Here is a 16,891-nt window from a genome sequence, read left to right as displayed (position 1 = left end):
TACGACACAAAATAATTATCGGTAAAGAAATATCATGCAAAATGCAAACTACACACTGGCTTACGCAATGCCAGATTAGCAATGCGCACAGTTTACATCACAGTTGGAGCGCCCTCTATACACCATCACTGGAATCATAAAATACCCGTATGATGCGGACAAACAATACACCGCACACGCAACACAATGGCTACTTCAGATCCATTCACCGCAGTGAATCTTTGTGAAGATGACGTGCCTGGGGCGAAAATAAACGTCGATAATGTGTCCGCATACTCGAACTATCAATTGAAGAGATGGTTAGAGTGCAGAGGGTTGACTACTGGCGGAAACAAGGCCAAACTTGTTAAGAGGTAGGTGAACGATCGATGCATCGCGTGTTATGTATACCTACCGGCGTGGCGTGCACTGTCACTTGTGCAAATATTCTGGCCATCCACTGTCCACGTCTACGGTGATCTAGCATGCGTTTGGCTTTTGGACTTGGATGGCATATTAATGTTTCAGTTTTTATCTATGTTCCGTTTAATTGATTATTTTTGAGACCTTCTCTGACTCTAGCCTAAAAGGCTAACCTACTGCTACTCAGTCCTAACTCAAGAGGGGTCCTAATAAATTATTCCATTATTAGCTCTCTGAGGCCATGATGGAAACTTCCATGTTGAGAATGATGAAGTACAATATTGGAACAAGCATGTGGTATCTACCCTTACCAAATTATACACCCCAATAGTATATTAATTGTATACATATTCTGTACAAAAAGTATACTTTTTTGAAATTGTGTACATTATGTGTATATAAATTCATTAATGTATATTTGTTGTATACTAGAAATGTACAGATTTTTTGCATATGATTCAATGCCTAAATATTGTATAATTTACATATACATAAAATTTACAATATCCTGACTATAAATAAAAACAATTTAAGTTAGAATCATGTCAGAATGAAGTATAATTATACATAAACTGTACACAAATATGAAATTTAATATTCAGTTAAATTCATAAGAGTATAAAAACACTTTTAATAGATTAATTACAGGAATGCTAAACTATATTTTAGGATAGTAGTAAAATTATATTTTTACTACTGTTTACTGAAAGAATTCAGTCACTATAAGGAGAGTGTATAACACATTTTCCACAAGAATGATTAAGAATTTGCATATATTAACAATTTGTGTATTTTGGATCCTAACATGACTTATTGCCAATTTTTATGAACTTTTTCTTGTTCAATTTAACTAAATTAAAATTGAATTTCCCATTATATATCTAGTTTTGGCATTTTCAGTTGAGCAAAATAAAATGAAATAAATCAGTATTACTCTCACCACAATCTGTTTGTTGTACATCCTTGGCTGACGTATATATCAAACAGATACAACATAAGATGAAATGAATGTACCATAGTCAGTCGGGTAAGCATAAACAATTGATAAATTAAATTCTAAATGTAAGTATGGTAAATACAAATACATGCTGTTGTCTACTATGACCATACAATATTGGACAAAAAAAAACACACACAATGAAGTTGTTAAATTTCATTTTTTAAATAAATGGCTTTTTTATGAATTGAGCTTTGTACAATTTTTGTATACAAAAGTGTTCCAAATATGCGATACTTCTTGTATACAAAAGTACATTTTGTGTACACTATTTGCATAATATTTGTATACAAATCTGTTCCAAATATAGGGTACATGTAGTTCTTGTATACATAAAATGTACAAATTTATTCAGAAGTTATATACTTTTTGCATGCAAAAAGTATATATTTTGTCAAATGAATTTTGGCAAGGGTAGGCCTACCCCTCTCCCTGCTCTGTTCGTGTTGTTGTACTACATGTGCTAAGCACAACATGATCCATTTCTTGGGGTCCAGTAAACATTGTTTCACTTTTGAAGCATACCTACCTATTTTTTTTCTTGTGGGATACCCATCATATTCAGCCCCCTTTCATAGCTTTTCCTTAATTTATTTTTTTCAGGGTTAACGACTGTGTAGAATCGGGTGGCCACGACTCTTTGGACATAACGGTGGACAAGGGTAAGTGGTTTGCCAAGAAAGTTGCCGAGCATGCAAGTCTTATCAGTGCTGCTTCCCCAAATACTACGACAAAGAGAAACAAGGTGCCAGTTCCTCCCATTAACAGTGCATTTCCGTCTCATAAAATTCCAAAGAACTTCAACTATGGCCACATTCATCACTTCCTATTGGAGTCAATTACATTTGAAAGTACCACTGATGATGGGGACAGTGTCAACAAGGAAGTGGCAGACCTTTCCCATATGACCTCAAAGCCACTTCAAAAAGGCCAACAGTATGTGGATTCTGGGAATGTGATTAACCTTAAAGATAATGAAGTGTCCAATTGCTACTTTCTGAAAGTTGGAGTACTACCCTCCATGAGAAATGACACAGTATACAAAATTCATGTTTGTATTTCTGCTGAAAGTGGGTTTATTTTGGACAGTAGCTGTGAATGTAAAGCCTCTTCCCTTGGTAGATGCAGTCATGTTGCTGCAGTTTTATTGTTGTTGTGGAAACACATCAACGAAAACGGCTATGATGCTCTTCCCTGCACGAGTAAGCCATGTGAGTGGAATAAGGGAGCAAAGTCTAGGAAAAATCCCCAGGAAGTGCACAAGGCAACTTACTCAAGCCATAAACCGAATGAAGTAATAAATTTTGACTCACGACCAATTTCCTGCAGTAACATTTCTCAGGAACACATTAATAATTTCATCACAGAGTTGCAGTGCAGTAGCATGATGGAAGCAGTAGATGGAACAATAACACCTAAAATGTGGGAGACTATAATTGAAATTAAATATGAAGATTATGCACTGGAGTCTGAAAGACGATATCTTTTGAAGGACTTGATTGACCAGCTGTTAAATGATCTGAACTGTTTTGGGGATGGCGTCAATTTAGTGCCTAATACAATGGGCCAGAGTGACCGCAGTTCTTGAAAGCAGCAGCGACTGTACAGGATAACAGCATCCACGTCAAAGTTGGTGGCATCTGTTGGGAAAAAAATCCGAGAAAGTAAATCTCGGCGCAAGATCAATTTGCCAGATTGTGCAACTTTTCTTGAAAAGAAGTTATGGAATAATAACTCGGTCTGTACAAAATGGATGCTGGCAGGAATTAATCAGGAACCTGAAGCCAGGAAAGAATATCAATTACTCAAAAAGGCGGTACATCCTGACTATATCGTGGAAGAAACTGGTTTCTGGGTGAACAGCATGATGCCCAATCTTGGTTGTAGCCCGGATGGACTTGTCATGGACCCAACTGCCTCTCCTTGTGAAGGTTTGCTGGAGATAAAAACTCTCAAACTTCTTCAGGATATTTCTCCTCCAGATTTAAAGGCAGCAGTCGAAAAGGGGCAAGTGCCCAAGTTGAAAATAAATTCAGCTTGCTTTAGACATGATGACAATGGATATTTGAAACTAAGATATTCACACAACTATTACCATCAAGTCCAGTTCCAGATGGCTGTGATGGAACGCCAGTGGTGTGATTTCATGCTGTTCTCTCCCAAGGGCCATTCCAGTATTGAACAAATACAAAGAGATGATTCCCTCATTTCAGAGATTGTCAGATATACCACTGAATTATGGCACAGTGCCCTTGCCCCGGAGATATTTGAAATGCGTATTCCAAGGAGACTTAAGCCGTTCATTTTGTAAGTGATAAAAAAGCATAAACTATTTATTTGATACATACATTAACTATTTATTCGGTACATACATTGTTGTTAGAGTATGATTGGTACAACAAATTTCCCAGCTCCTATCAAATGTACAATTTCTTAATGGGGTGAATCACCCACAAAAGAAAAGGAACAAATTGCCAATTTGGACACGTTTGTGATGCAATCTTGAAAAACCCTTCACATGTCACCAAAGCAGAAAGGTGATGAAATGAAAATAAGATACCAGATCTTGTCACAGAGTGGGACCTATGTGAAAGCTTCTCCTAGATTGCATCACATTTTTGAGTCCCAAAATTTGAACCTATGGGCCTAATCTTTAAAGGAAACATCAAGCCAAACAACATAATGACCCCTCAAGAAAAAACTTCACAAATGTGGGAGGATTTACAGTTTTTTCTTATATCACTTTTCATCAGTATTATGTAGTTAGCCATCTTGATTCTCAAGCAAAGGATTATGGGTAAAGTATGGCGTCATAGAATCTGTTGTCAGAAATTGAGAAAATGATTTCATCTATAACACGAGAAAAACTGATGCGAATTAGTTCAAATTTTCGTTGTGCATATTACTCATGTATATAATTATAGTAATGGAAATTAGAATCTTACACATAGACATAAAGTAAAGATATTGCCAAAAATGTTAAAAAAATCAAAATCATTATTTTAGTCGTGAAATATAGAATGACACTTTTGTGTCCCCTTTTTGTGGTCAATAGGTAATATATCACCTATATAACCTGAACAGTCCCTGTCTTCATTAAGACAGTGGATGGTCTGGATTAAACACACAGACACAACAGATTAAACTCAGCTCTGGGCTGCCATATTGGGTGTAATGGCCTCCGTTTAATAGTACTTCCGGGTTAACACACAAATAAGACTCCCTAGCTTAATAAGGTTAATGTACTAATGTGAACCCACTGATGGTTAATACACTACATCCCTTTTCTTTTCCAGACACAAATGCCTCGGGTATCAGTTTAAGTTTAAGCATACAGGAGTTCACTTTAACAATTTCAAAACAAAATAAACAGTAAAAGTTTTAGACTTCAAACTACAGCATTTAACAAAACTCAAGTAATACCTGGTACCTTGGGCAAGGGGTGGACCACCCTTTAAAAACCCGTACTGGCAAGACGGGGATTATTCTTACCCATATGTCATTACCAGTTTTTTTCCAAGTAACATAATCCTCTAAATACCTGGGTGCATGAATAGTGCGCTGAGGTCTCAAGTTGGGTACAGATTTTGGTGTCCCTGGAATATTTAATAGTTGAGATTGTTCAATACCAGGGAATTCTTCTAACTGACTATCCTCAGGCATGTCATTATAAAGCACCTTGTCAGGTTCTATATTAACACTTGTTTCATCAAGAAATCTTTCGTTTATATCTAATCCCTTGCGGTGACTCCACAGTGACCTGATTGCCATATTTATTTACCACTTTGTATGGGACCTCTTGTAGATAACTTGTTCCCTCGTTTCTGTTGTAGCAACACTGTGTCACCTGTTTCACTCTCACGCGCATGTCTACGAAAGTCTGCATAGTCCTTCACCTTTTGTTTCATTTCACTATCTCTGTCACGTACAGCTCTATCATCCTCTCTTTTCAAAGAGGTTTCTGAGTATTCTGGTAACTTTGTGCGCAACTTACGGCGATATAGTAACTCAGCTGGGGATACTCCCGTAGTCGAATGTGGAGTTGTACGATAAGCTAACAAAAACTTGTTTAGCTCTTTCTTCCAATCTTGACCTTGCGCTTGTGCAATGTGTTGTTTTGTCTCTCAATTTCGCCATTGGCTTGTGGCCAAAACGGAGTGGTACGTCTATGCTTTATACCAGTCTCGTTTAGGTACCTTTCAAACAGTTCTGATATAAACTGTGGACCGTTATCAGCTTTTATTGACACTGGATAACCATGAGATGCAAAACACCTTTCCATGGCTTCTATAATTTTGTCACTTGTCACAGTTTTCAGTATTTCTACTTCAAAGTATCGACTATAATAATCTACTATAACCAAGAGATACTCACCCAAGGGTAGCGGACCAAGAAGATCTGCAGCAACATCTACCCATGGACTGCTTGGTAGGGGAGTAGACTGTACTGGCTCTGGATTTGATGACTGGCTGACCAATTGGCATCCATAACATGCTCTGCATTTCCTTTCAGCTTCATGGTCCATCCTTGGCCACCAAACTTTGGTACGTAATCTTTGTTTAGTCTTCACTATGCCCTGGTGTCCCTCATGAGCTAGATCAATCACTTGTCCTCTTAATTTTGCTGGAACGATGATTCTGGTATCTCTTAGTACAACTTGTCCTATTATACTTAATTCAGTTCTGACAGCTTTATAACTTGGAGGACAGTCCCTCCAGTTACCTGATTTAACACATCTTCTCAGTGTGGTCAACTCGTCGTCCACTGCAGATTCTTGCTCAATTTTTTGTACTGGTATAGCTGAAGGTGCTGCATTCTCAGCAACAAATCTAATGAACTCCTCAGTTTTATTTCTCTCTTTATCATGCTTGGGTTGTTCACTCACCAGTCGAGATAAGGCATCAGCTATGTTACGTGGACCAGGAATATACTTCACAGAAAAGTCGTATGGTTGAAGACGTGACACCCACCTCTCGACACGTGCAGATGGTTTTGACCTCTCTGAGTAAATATAGGTCAGTGGTTTGTGATCTGTTAGTAATTCAAACTTGATTCCATACAGGTATACATGGAACCGCTCACACGCCCAGACCAATGCCAGTGCTTCTTTTTCTGTCTGGGAGTAGCGACGCTCCACACTAGTCAAACTTCTACTTGCATAACTGACTACGCGGCTTTCACCTTTCTGTGTTTGAACCAATACAGCACCAATACCAACTGGGCTGGCATTCGCAACCACTTGTGTTTTAGCATCTTTATCAAAATATGCCAACGTCTCTGCAGTAGCAAGTGCTTCTTTTAATGCCTTGAATGCATCTATCTGTTCACTTCCCCATGCGAACTTTGTTACTTTGCGGGTGAGCTTTCTCAGAGGTTCTGCCACAGTTGCTAAGTCAGGGATATACCGTGCATTTTTCTGGCCATCATTTGTCACACATTTTCCAATTGCATAATACTCAAAAGACTTTATCCACCTCTTCCATCTCGTAGAAAGTGTAGCTGCTTCCGTTTTACAATCAAATGCAGGAATTCCGCCCAATTCAATATTCACTGCCATAATTACCAGGTAGATCAAAGGCTAGTCTATTATTATTATCCTCGTCGCCAATTGAACAGTCCCTGTCTTCATTAAGACAGTGGATGGTCTGGATTAAACACACAGACACAACAGATTAAACTCAGCTCTGGGCTGCCATCTTGAGTGTAATGGCCTCCGTTTAATAGTACTTCCGGGTTAACATACAAATAAGACTCCCTAGCTTAATAAGGTTAATGTACTAATGTGAACCCACTGATGGGTTAAATACACTACATAACCTACTCACATCGATAAATTCTATACAATATAAGGAAATTTGAGCATTTGGTAGAAAAACATAAAATTAAATATTTTCAGTTCTGTTTCCATGACAATTATTTTATAAGCATGTTTGGCACCAGTACATGTATGCTACCATGTTCTAAACTTTCAGTCAATCTGAAGTTCAATCATTTTTTCAATTTCTGACAACAGATTCTATGTCGTCATACTCTACCCATAATCCTTTGCAGAATAATCAAGATGGCGGACTACATATATTGATGAAAAGTTGAATATCTAGAGAATGAAAAGTGATATAAAAACTGTAAATTGCATGTTCTTACATTTGCCGAGCTCTTTTATCTGGGAACATTATGTTGTATGCATTGACTTCCCCTTTAATTTCTCTATAATAGACTAAGACAACATTCACTGATTCATTTCACCAAAACTTCTTGAAAGTTAACCAGACAACACACAACAAAGACTGCTTGATTTGCCAGGGGGCCAATTGATAAAGGGATTGTTCTACCAATCAATCTGAACTTCTTTAAACTATCATTGAACCTTTTTACATGTATTCTTGCCTTAGCTATTCTCCTAGTCAGCAACTCTTCTTGTGGTGTCAACCCTCCCTTTTAGAAAGGGAGGGATGTTAACATCAACCTGCTTTCCTTGTAGAATTTCTTTGACTGTAAATCCCTTATCAACAAGAATGAGGTCACCAGCATTAAGCTGGTCAACTATTCTACACTTCTTAAAAATTTCCTTGTCACTCACTGCACCCTCATAGAGATCTGAAACAAAAACAGCAGCGCCACCTGGGGCAACAGCTATTAGAGATTTGAAAGTGTGGTGATGTTTGTAGCTGGAATACAAATTTCCCTGCTGTTGGAAATTCCGATTCATCTGAACAAAGAATTCTGTACAATCAATTGAACATCGGACATTCTTGAATGAAATGAATGATCTTGGCATGTATTTTCTTAGCATTACTCGGTCTGGAAACATCAAATATTTCAAATCATTGAAATGGCAGTACAAGAATTGAAGCCATGTGGTGAATATGACTCACTGCACTCTCTGACAAATTAAAAAAGTGACTCAATCCAAAATTGCAGTAACCCCGCCTCAGTCTCACAAGAGTCAAGAACAATTCCTGTATTGGTGTGGTAACCCTGGTTGGACCACGCTTGTTTGATTGTTTTCCATCATTTTCCCCAGTGACTTTGCTCTTGTTACCACCTCTCCAGTACATGTAAGTGAGTTTATTCACGGCATCACCAAGAAAATTGAATAACGCCATAAACTGGACAAATGTTAGACCACAAAAAAACCTCATCTTTTTGTCACGGTCTTTTATGGAATCAAGCGACAGTTTTCCGAAGGTGGTTTCATCATCGGATTTACTTGATTTCATTGTGTTCACTTCATTTCTTAAAATCATGTTTTCAACCTTTGAACCTAGCATGTACTTGTCATAGACAGTTTGTGTACCAACAGTTTTCATTGCTGGCTTCGCATTTATGCCTTGATCAATCATAACTTAATTTCAGGTTCAGTCTGAATGGCAATTTCCTCAAATAATGGTATGGTAATAGTAATGTCTGGTTCACCATTTGTTTGTTCATCGTCTAACAATAACAGCAATCGTTCTGCAGCTTGAATTCTGTCTTTCTTGGTTACAGGTGCAGCCCTGGGTGTTGGAGCTTTGCGTTTTCTGCTTAATTTCTCTGCCTGTAAAGCAAAATTTGCATGTGTTAAATTATTTTCTATGATTTTCTATTTCCAGATGAAGATGAATCCTCCATCAACGGCAACGTCACACATATCAGTTTGGTCTTCGGAAGGACATGCAGCTTATGCTATGAAAAAGGTATTTTGGACAATCACATATGCAGTGTTGAAGATAATGGCATAAGCAGTGATAGTGATATTCAACATTATTTCCAGTGTTCAAAGTGTGGGCGATCAATGGAGGATCATTATGCACAGTGCCCATCAATCACATCCAGCATTGCTGAGTTAGAGTCCAAAGACTTTGAATCGGACACTGACACTGAAACAAAGCTTTGAATATTAAATATTTTTTAAGAAATAAATGAAAATAAATGTTTATAAATAAAAAAAAAAAAAATTTCTCTCTTAATTTCACGTTGCAGATGATCCATGGGTATAATAATACCTATCCATGATTTCCTTGAAATCCAGGTACCCAGGGCTGAGCTTCACAAATAATCTAAATCTAAAACTGAAGTTGAGGTGACAGGGTAGAGTCAATCAAGTGGCTGAATTTTTGAACTAGAATTTCTTATGACTATAGATTTTTGTGTGAGTCTCAGCCCTTGTTGCCTGTGCAGTATAGCTTATATAGCTATAGCTATCCCAGTATCTCAGTATAAAAAAAGGTGACAAATACTGTACAAAAAATTTACTTTTGTATACAAAAATTGTACAAAGCTCAATTCATAATCAAAAAGAAAGCTTAGAAAGAACTCTTGTGTGCTGAGAGTATTGGAAACATATTCAAAATTAATTCAAAATTACTTGTACATGAGATATTGATGGGAAAGTTGGAAACTAATCAGGAAATTAATATGAACAGATTTGAGTGTAAAACTAATAAGGTCTGCACAATGAAACAGACCATATGTGTACCAAATTTCATTGAAATGTGATGATTAGTACTTGAGATATCAGTGGAAAAGCTGAAAAATAACTAATTATGCAAATTAGGTAATTATTATGCACAAATATTTACCCCCCAAAAAATGATCTCTGCATAGTCTTTGAGTATGTACCAAGTTTCATTGTAAAGTAATGATTACTACTTGAAATCTCAAAAGCAATTAATTATGCAAATTACCGTTAAAGTCCTAATATAAACCGCATACGTAATAGTAACCGCACCCCCAATTCCGGCTTCGGGGTTAAAGAGTTCTTAACAAAAATTGAAAACTTGAAAAGTACCTATTACTAACCGCACCCCCAATTCATCAAGACCATGACTGACTTCATTGTTTCAACCAGCTGTTCCAAAACGGCATTGTTCCTAATCCTATTCATTTGTTTCAACAACATGCCTAAAAATATTCACACCTATTTATTGTTCAGCGGTGATAAGATGTCAGACAGGCAATGAAACTGCTTTTGTTCTGGCGGTGACCTCTGTCAATACTCTTTCTGAATACGTCTGTGTTTCGTAAGTTTTAGACAATGAGCTTTTATCACCGTAAAAGTGTTAAACTGAGCATTGAAGAATAATTTATCTTTCGAAAACAAATAATTTCTTGATTTAAAAAAAAAATCATGCCGTTTTTCCCATGGAAATCAAAGGCAAAAGATCGCACTACATTATCGGTAAATCTCTTCCGTGTTGCGTTCACCATGAGGTCGCTGAACTGTCATTAACATATTTAAATGAGCTATGTAATTTAGACACGTGGGCACCATCCAGCATTTTGATTGGTTAATTAGCAACTTGATCTGTCCGGTCAATAATACGTCACGTGAGCATTCAAAAACATGGCGGATATTGTATCGGCTGTTTACATGTGACTGAAATCATTCGCTTACGGGGAAACTAAGTTGAATTTTACTTGTATTTTATAACAATTCAACGAATTTATTTTTCATGCGTTATTGTAATCACTACTAAATAATAATCACCAATATCAACACTTCGAAAACAAGTAAGTTATTCACTTGTGACCCGCAGCATGGCCGGATCGAGCTACCGTTATGTGATCATTTGCTACTAAGCAGTGCATTCGTGTTTTTATTTGAAACTTCTGTTAGAATATACTTTTTCGTTACCAAGAAAATTAAAAAAATAAATGCACATTACATTAAAAATACTGAGCATTTTTTGTATCATGTGGAATTTTTTTTTGATTGACTGTAATTTTTCAACATTTCGTAACGCCTATTTTAGAACCAAAATAAGGCCTTTCACTCTTCCCCGACGCCTATTCAAGAGATTGTACGGTGTATTGTTTGTTTTGTGCATGTGTTGTGGACAAAAAATGACCACGCCCATTTAGTGATTGCAATATGTACATAATAGAAACTGCACCCCGAACTTGAGCTTTTGATCCGAATTTTTAAATTGATACATTATAATATAAACCACGGTTTATAATAGGACTTTAACGGTAGGTAATTAATATGTACTTATATTACCCTAAAAACTATCAGGTCTGTGCAGTGTCCTATGACAATGTACAAGGTTTCATTAAAATGTGATGGTTAGTACTTGAGATAGTGGAAAAGCCAAACATTGATTAGTCATTATGCAAATTAGGTAATTAATATGCACGGATTTTTACCCAAAAGTAACCAATTCTGTGCATCAGTTCAGAGCATATATGTATCAAGTTTCATCAAAATCCAATGAGTGTTTTTTTTTAGATATCAGTGGAACAGTCATGGAACACCTAAAAATTAGCTAATTATCATGCAAATTAGGTAATTAACATCCAAAACCTAATCAAATTTGTGCATTGACTCAGAGCATCTATGCACCGAGTTTCATCAAAAACCAATTTATGGTTCTTGTAATATCAGTGGAACAGACGGGCACACATACAGACAAACTAACTGCAAAGACTCCCATTGAATCTATTGAAAATGTTTTTATACTCTCTTATGAATTTAATTGAATATTAAATTCCATATTTTTGTGCAGTTTATTTATACATATATTGTATTATTGAGCGTAGTTAAGTTTATTCAGATTCTAAGTCCAATTTTTTTACATTCTATGTATACATAAATAGTACTGTAAAATCTGTATTAGAAGCCGCGGCTTCTATTAAAATGGTACAATGCAACAGAGGGGATGCGGCTTCTATTAGAGCATCTACCCATATGAGAAATGAGGAATTTTTGATTCTCAATTATTCAAATAGAATGGATGCGACTTCTATTAGGGATGCGGCTTCTAATACAGATTTTACGGTACTAATATTTGTCAAGATGCCAAGTCAATAATTTGTACAATTAATGTATACATAAATTATACTTCATTCTCACATGATTCTAACTTAAATTGTTTTGATTACTCTTTATTTCTTAGTCATGATATTGTACATTATATGTATATGTAAATTATACAATATTTAGACATTGAATCCTATGCAAAAAATCTGTACATTATATATATATATATATACATTAATGAATTTGTATAAAGTGTGTATACAAATATTATGCAATATTAATATGCTATTGGAGCGTACAATTTGGTAAGGGACCTGCTGTGACGTGTATTGTTTTGTACATGGACAAGGAATGGATGCATTCGAGCAGCTGGAGTTTTCAACACACCTGTTCAGGAGATGCAAGGGCAGGAATCGGATCTGGGTGTTCAACATCAGGTCCTGCATTGTTGATGAAATGTTTGCTGCAAATGTAGGTATCTTTTTTCACGTTATCAACTGTGAAATCGGCCCGTCCACAAGCCCGAACCCACCGCCGGCATTTCACCAAATCGTGATGTGGTTTGACGAAACGGACCCAAGTAACATCCTTCATATATGGCCTATCCTCATATCGAGAGTCGTTACGACACAGTCCATAGCAGCAGTGTTTCGTTGCCGGCATTTTTACTATTTACGGAACGCAAAAATAACAAAATTAAGTCGTAAGGACGAAATGCACTACAATATCCAGTGCATAGGCGAGATGCGTACAGTAATGTTTGTCCGCACCAAGATATTGCGCTCTATGTTCAGTGACGTCATCGAATCGGGGTTGCTATTTTTAGATACTGCGCGCATTGCTAAAATAAATGCAGACTAACGTTATAGAAAATAATAAGTTTGATCACAACGTAGATCCGGGAAATGCACAACAGTAAAATGTCACAGTCAATTCATGCACTTTCTACTTGATGCTGAATGTCCCACGAATCAAAGTTTGGTAGATGTCTGGGACGGTAAAGTCCGCCTGGATGTCGACAACAGAAAATCACGTGATACGAATGACGGGAATTTCCACAACGAAGAACAGTCTTTACTTTAGTTGAAATCTCGACGGGACAACATAATTGGTCGAGTCGATCTACTGGAAACAGTTAATACTGGCGTACAGAACTCAAAATATCAACGATTGTACTCACAGGAACCTGGATACTTGGTTCAACCACGGTTTCGTTCAACACAATGGCAACAGCAGATTGCAACCTCTGCGGTCGATCCACACAACCACAACTTTCGGAAAAGACTTCTGCCAGTCATTAAATTCCACGCAAACACGATTTCGCCTGTCCCAAGAGTTCCACAACATCCATAACCACTTTAGTTCAGACTTTGGAAGATATTCAGTCGATTTAACAGGAAAATCGACTTGCCCACACAGACAGAAACAATTCGAACATGACACACTAAACCGCCATGTTGACCGACACACCGGCGCACATACTTAAAACAAAGTTATTCGCACACCATACTATAGATGGCGCTCTCACTATAGACCGCCACATTTACAAAATAAAAATAGTTCGGTAGCCAATGAAAATACCATGTTCATTTGCATATCGACCGTGAAAATACCAAAAACATTATTGCATGGGTGATATGCAAATTAGTTTGGGCCAAAATAAGTGACTGCCTAAAAGTACCATTACTGTTGTTCAAATTTCATTTTACTCGGCAAGTACATGTACCCCAAGGGGAAAATATCGTACTTCTAAATATTGTTTATTCCGAAAAACTGTACTCGTGAAGGGACTACTTTGTTTGCTCTCAGACCTCATTTGCATATGGGTTGTGGAAATACCGATTTTGATTTCAGGGACGAATCAAAATAAACTGCAGTACATATGTAATAATTTCTAGTACTGCATGGCGAATTGAGTATTATTAGTTGTTATCAGACTTATCCTTGTCCGGGATTTTTTGAACAATGTCTCACATTTCCGAAAAAATATTCGAATACTAGTTGGGGCATAGACCTTAGAATATCTATTAAGGTCTATGGTTGGGGTGAATATGAATTAAATACTTAGTATCCATATGATCTTTTGAAAAATCAGCGAAACAGTTCACAACCACGATTATGGTGAATTTGCGAATTTTCAACAAAGACAACGGCTCCGGTCAGTCATGAGTTTGCTGTGTCATGAAGTCAACATTTTACAATGTTGAACACTACTTTTAGGTCTTGACATTGTTAAATTATTTCGATTTTTGGGAGAAATAAAAAACTGAAAAAAAAATGATTTTGACAAGATAATTCAGAAATTTATATTAAGAATAATTCATTGCACCCATAAATTATTTTCATAATCACTGATTACACACAAATATTACAGAAAAAAAGATAATTTGCTATATCCTTGTTTGCACGTCATGTTCACAAAATTATTTGTAAGGGGTGCCCTTTGAAATGACAAATTTCCTCGATGTTTTAGCGAGTACTCCCTGCCGGGTATATAGCGAATTCTCGCACTAGCATAATTTTGCTCGAGTTCACTCATCGATTTTCCAAATGCACAATGCGTTTTAAAATAGCATAATTATATTGTGTGAGTGGCTGGTGAGACTGTTTCACAACGCGTTATATTTATTCCAACGCGCGTGGCCGGCGCGTTTATCTAGTATTTTTATTTTTGATATGTAGCACTCGCTGCGTTTATTTTGTCATGTCTCGCAACTGAACGTCCAAGCTGACTTTGTTTTGGCTGTAAATGTAACATTAAAAAAAAGTACTACATAGTACCACACTGCTGATACGTGTGAGTATGTATTACTTTATTTATTAAATTACTACTTTATTTTGCACGTTTAAAATGAGGGATTGTACGTCGGGCTCCCCAATGAAGCCGATAGGGCAAAATAGGGCAGATTGAAATTTGCCGCTATGTTTAGAAGAATCCATGTCCCGACCAATCAGATTTCATATTTTATTAATGGCGTATTCCCATTACCTGCCTCTTTGAGCTTGCGCGTAGAGGCGGGGACCAGCCAAGTGGCAGAGGCACTATTGCGTAAAGCGCATAGGCCTGTGGGAGATCAGGGAGCTGTAATCTCATTACAGCTCCCTGGGGAGATTGACCAAACTACATAGACCACTTTCCCGGAAGTAGCAAAACTGGGGTGCAAAAATACTCCTGATTTATCATGGCGGAAAATACAACCATGTCAGTTTACTGATAGTCAATAGAAAAGAATTTTATTTTTGTTACGTCGATTGGTACACCCAGGAGCACAATATCACGCGTGCAAGTTACACCCCAATTTCGCATGCGCGCGCATGCGAAAAACCGGTCTTCGACTTCCGGGAAAGTCGTCTATACCAGTAATTCAAAGTGAAAGCTGACCCAAACTGGCCGTTGGCGGCACAGTTCCGTTATACTAAATAAAAGAGCATCTCACTTAAAAAAAACTTTATTGATATATGTTTGTACTTATGTTGGTATCAAATATATTAAAATTTGTGGAAAAGGGCAAGAGCTCCTGGAACCTTACAATGTCTGTACGGTGTCCTAGGCTCGGCGGCAAAATAATCTGCATGCGTAGAGTCGACTGTGTGACGTAATTTGAAAACATTCCACGTTCCGTTCTATGTAAACGTGCCTGTAATACTACAATAAAGCCATGATCATACATACTGCCTGTTTAGATTTACATATTTGAGATGTTTCTGACATTCCTCGCTGTTTCCGTGCAAATTTTATATATATATATAAGAAAAAGTTTTTTATTCGCCCAACTTTCGAAAGTAAAAGGAAACCCCTGAACAGCCACGAGCGTAAGCGCTGACGTCAGGTAAACAAGGGAAGTAGAACGAGCAACGAGAAAGTGATAGACCAATCAGAATGCCGGATTCGTTACTAGTTACTCATGACACTTGAGGCCAGCCAATGCGTCTCCAAGTGTCTAGACTGCTTGTATCCAAAAACCTTGGTATGTTATAAGATATTTTCACTTCTTCTTTCTTTAGTGGAGTCTAAAGCTGCCGCATCTCTGGCTCATATATCATTATTGAATGAATGAAGTGTAATGGAATTTGTTCAATGGTATAAGAGTATATTGAAGACGTGTTAAATATGCGCACATATCTAGAAAACCGCACGAGTATCAAATGAATATTAAACACGTTCCACATGGCCTATTATTAAGTTAGTTAGAAACAAGTTGTGCTATTATGGAATTCTCGAAAGAACCCCTCCCACGATTTCCTGGAAAACTTTGACAAAGTCAAGTGATTTGCATATTATGGGTTAACTGGAAGGCCGAGTTGCTGAGACGAACCAAGGAGTTGTTTCTCGATGTATATAAGAACAGTTCGAATTCTTCATTTTTTACAGTTGTGAATATGACATCGAAGATATGATTCTACGTTCTGTTCGGGTGAGTAACGATTTTCTTGGGACACAGTCGACCATGGGCGTTCAGTGATTCACAACAGATCCCAAACCACTGCACTGCAATAGCATGCCCGGTAACGAGATATGTAACTTACTCAAATTGACTAAGTGTTCAAAACGTCATAAAAAAGGCGCGCCGACGAATGTACCGGCGACTGACTAACTATGCCGATCCCACTTTAGGTCATTTTTATTATCTTTGCAGCTCCGCTGTCGACTTTGTCGAGCGGAGCTTATCATATGAGTGATTATCCGTCGTCGTCCGTGTCGATGTTTTACTTTTTCGACTTCTTCTCGAAAACTACAAGCCTGAATGATT

General features: G+C 37.3%; 1 protein-coding gene across 1 annotated transcript; it reads left to right on the top strand.

Moving 5' to 3' along the window:
* The first annotated feature begins 174 nt into the window (after positions 1-174).
* On the top strand, positions 175-9,336 carry LOC144361240 (uncharacterized). The gene is made up of 3 exons (XM_085503760.1): positions 175-353; positions 2,003-2,061; positions 8,992-9,336. The coding sequence occupies exons 1-3, from the start codon at positions 187-189 to the stop codon at positions 9,273-9,275; spliced, it is 510 nt and encodes a 169-aa protein (XP_085359886.1). The 5' UTR covers positions 175-186; the 3' UTR covers positions 9,276-9,336.
* Positions 9,337-16,891: the final 7,555 nt, after the last annotated feature.

This window comes from Saccoglossus kowalevskii, chromosome 9, assembly GCF_978046115.1.
Source record: "Saccoglossus kowalevskii chromosome 9, keSacKowa6.1, whole genome shotgun sequence".
Lineage (NCBI taxonomy): Eukaryota > Metazoa > Hemichordata > Enteropneusta > Harrimaniidae > Saccoglossus > Saccoglossus kowalevskii.
Note: the sequence above shows the minus strand (reverse complement) of the source record. Positions and strands in the feature narration are given on the sequence as shown.

What these genes read in the sequence shown, in the direction of transcription:
- LOC144361240 (XM_085503760.1), top strand. Translation starts at nt 187, where the DNA reads ATGGCTACTTCAGATCCATTCACCGCAGTGAATCTTTGTGAAGATGAC. An exon ending in AAGGCCAAACTTGTTAAGAG is followed by an intron (nt 354 to 2,002) that starts GTAGGTGAACGA and finishes TATTTTTTTCAG; the next exon opens with GGTTAACGACTGTGTAGAAT. An exon ending in GGACATAACGGTGGACAAGG is followed by an intron (nt 2,062 to 8,991) that starts GTAAGTGGTTTG and finishes TTCTATTTCCAG; the next exon opens with ATGAAGATGAATCCTCCATC.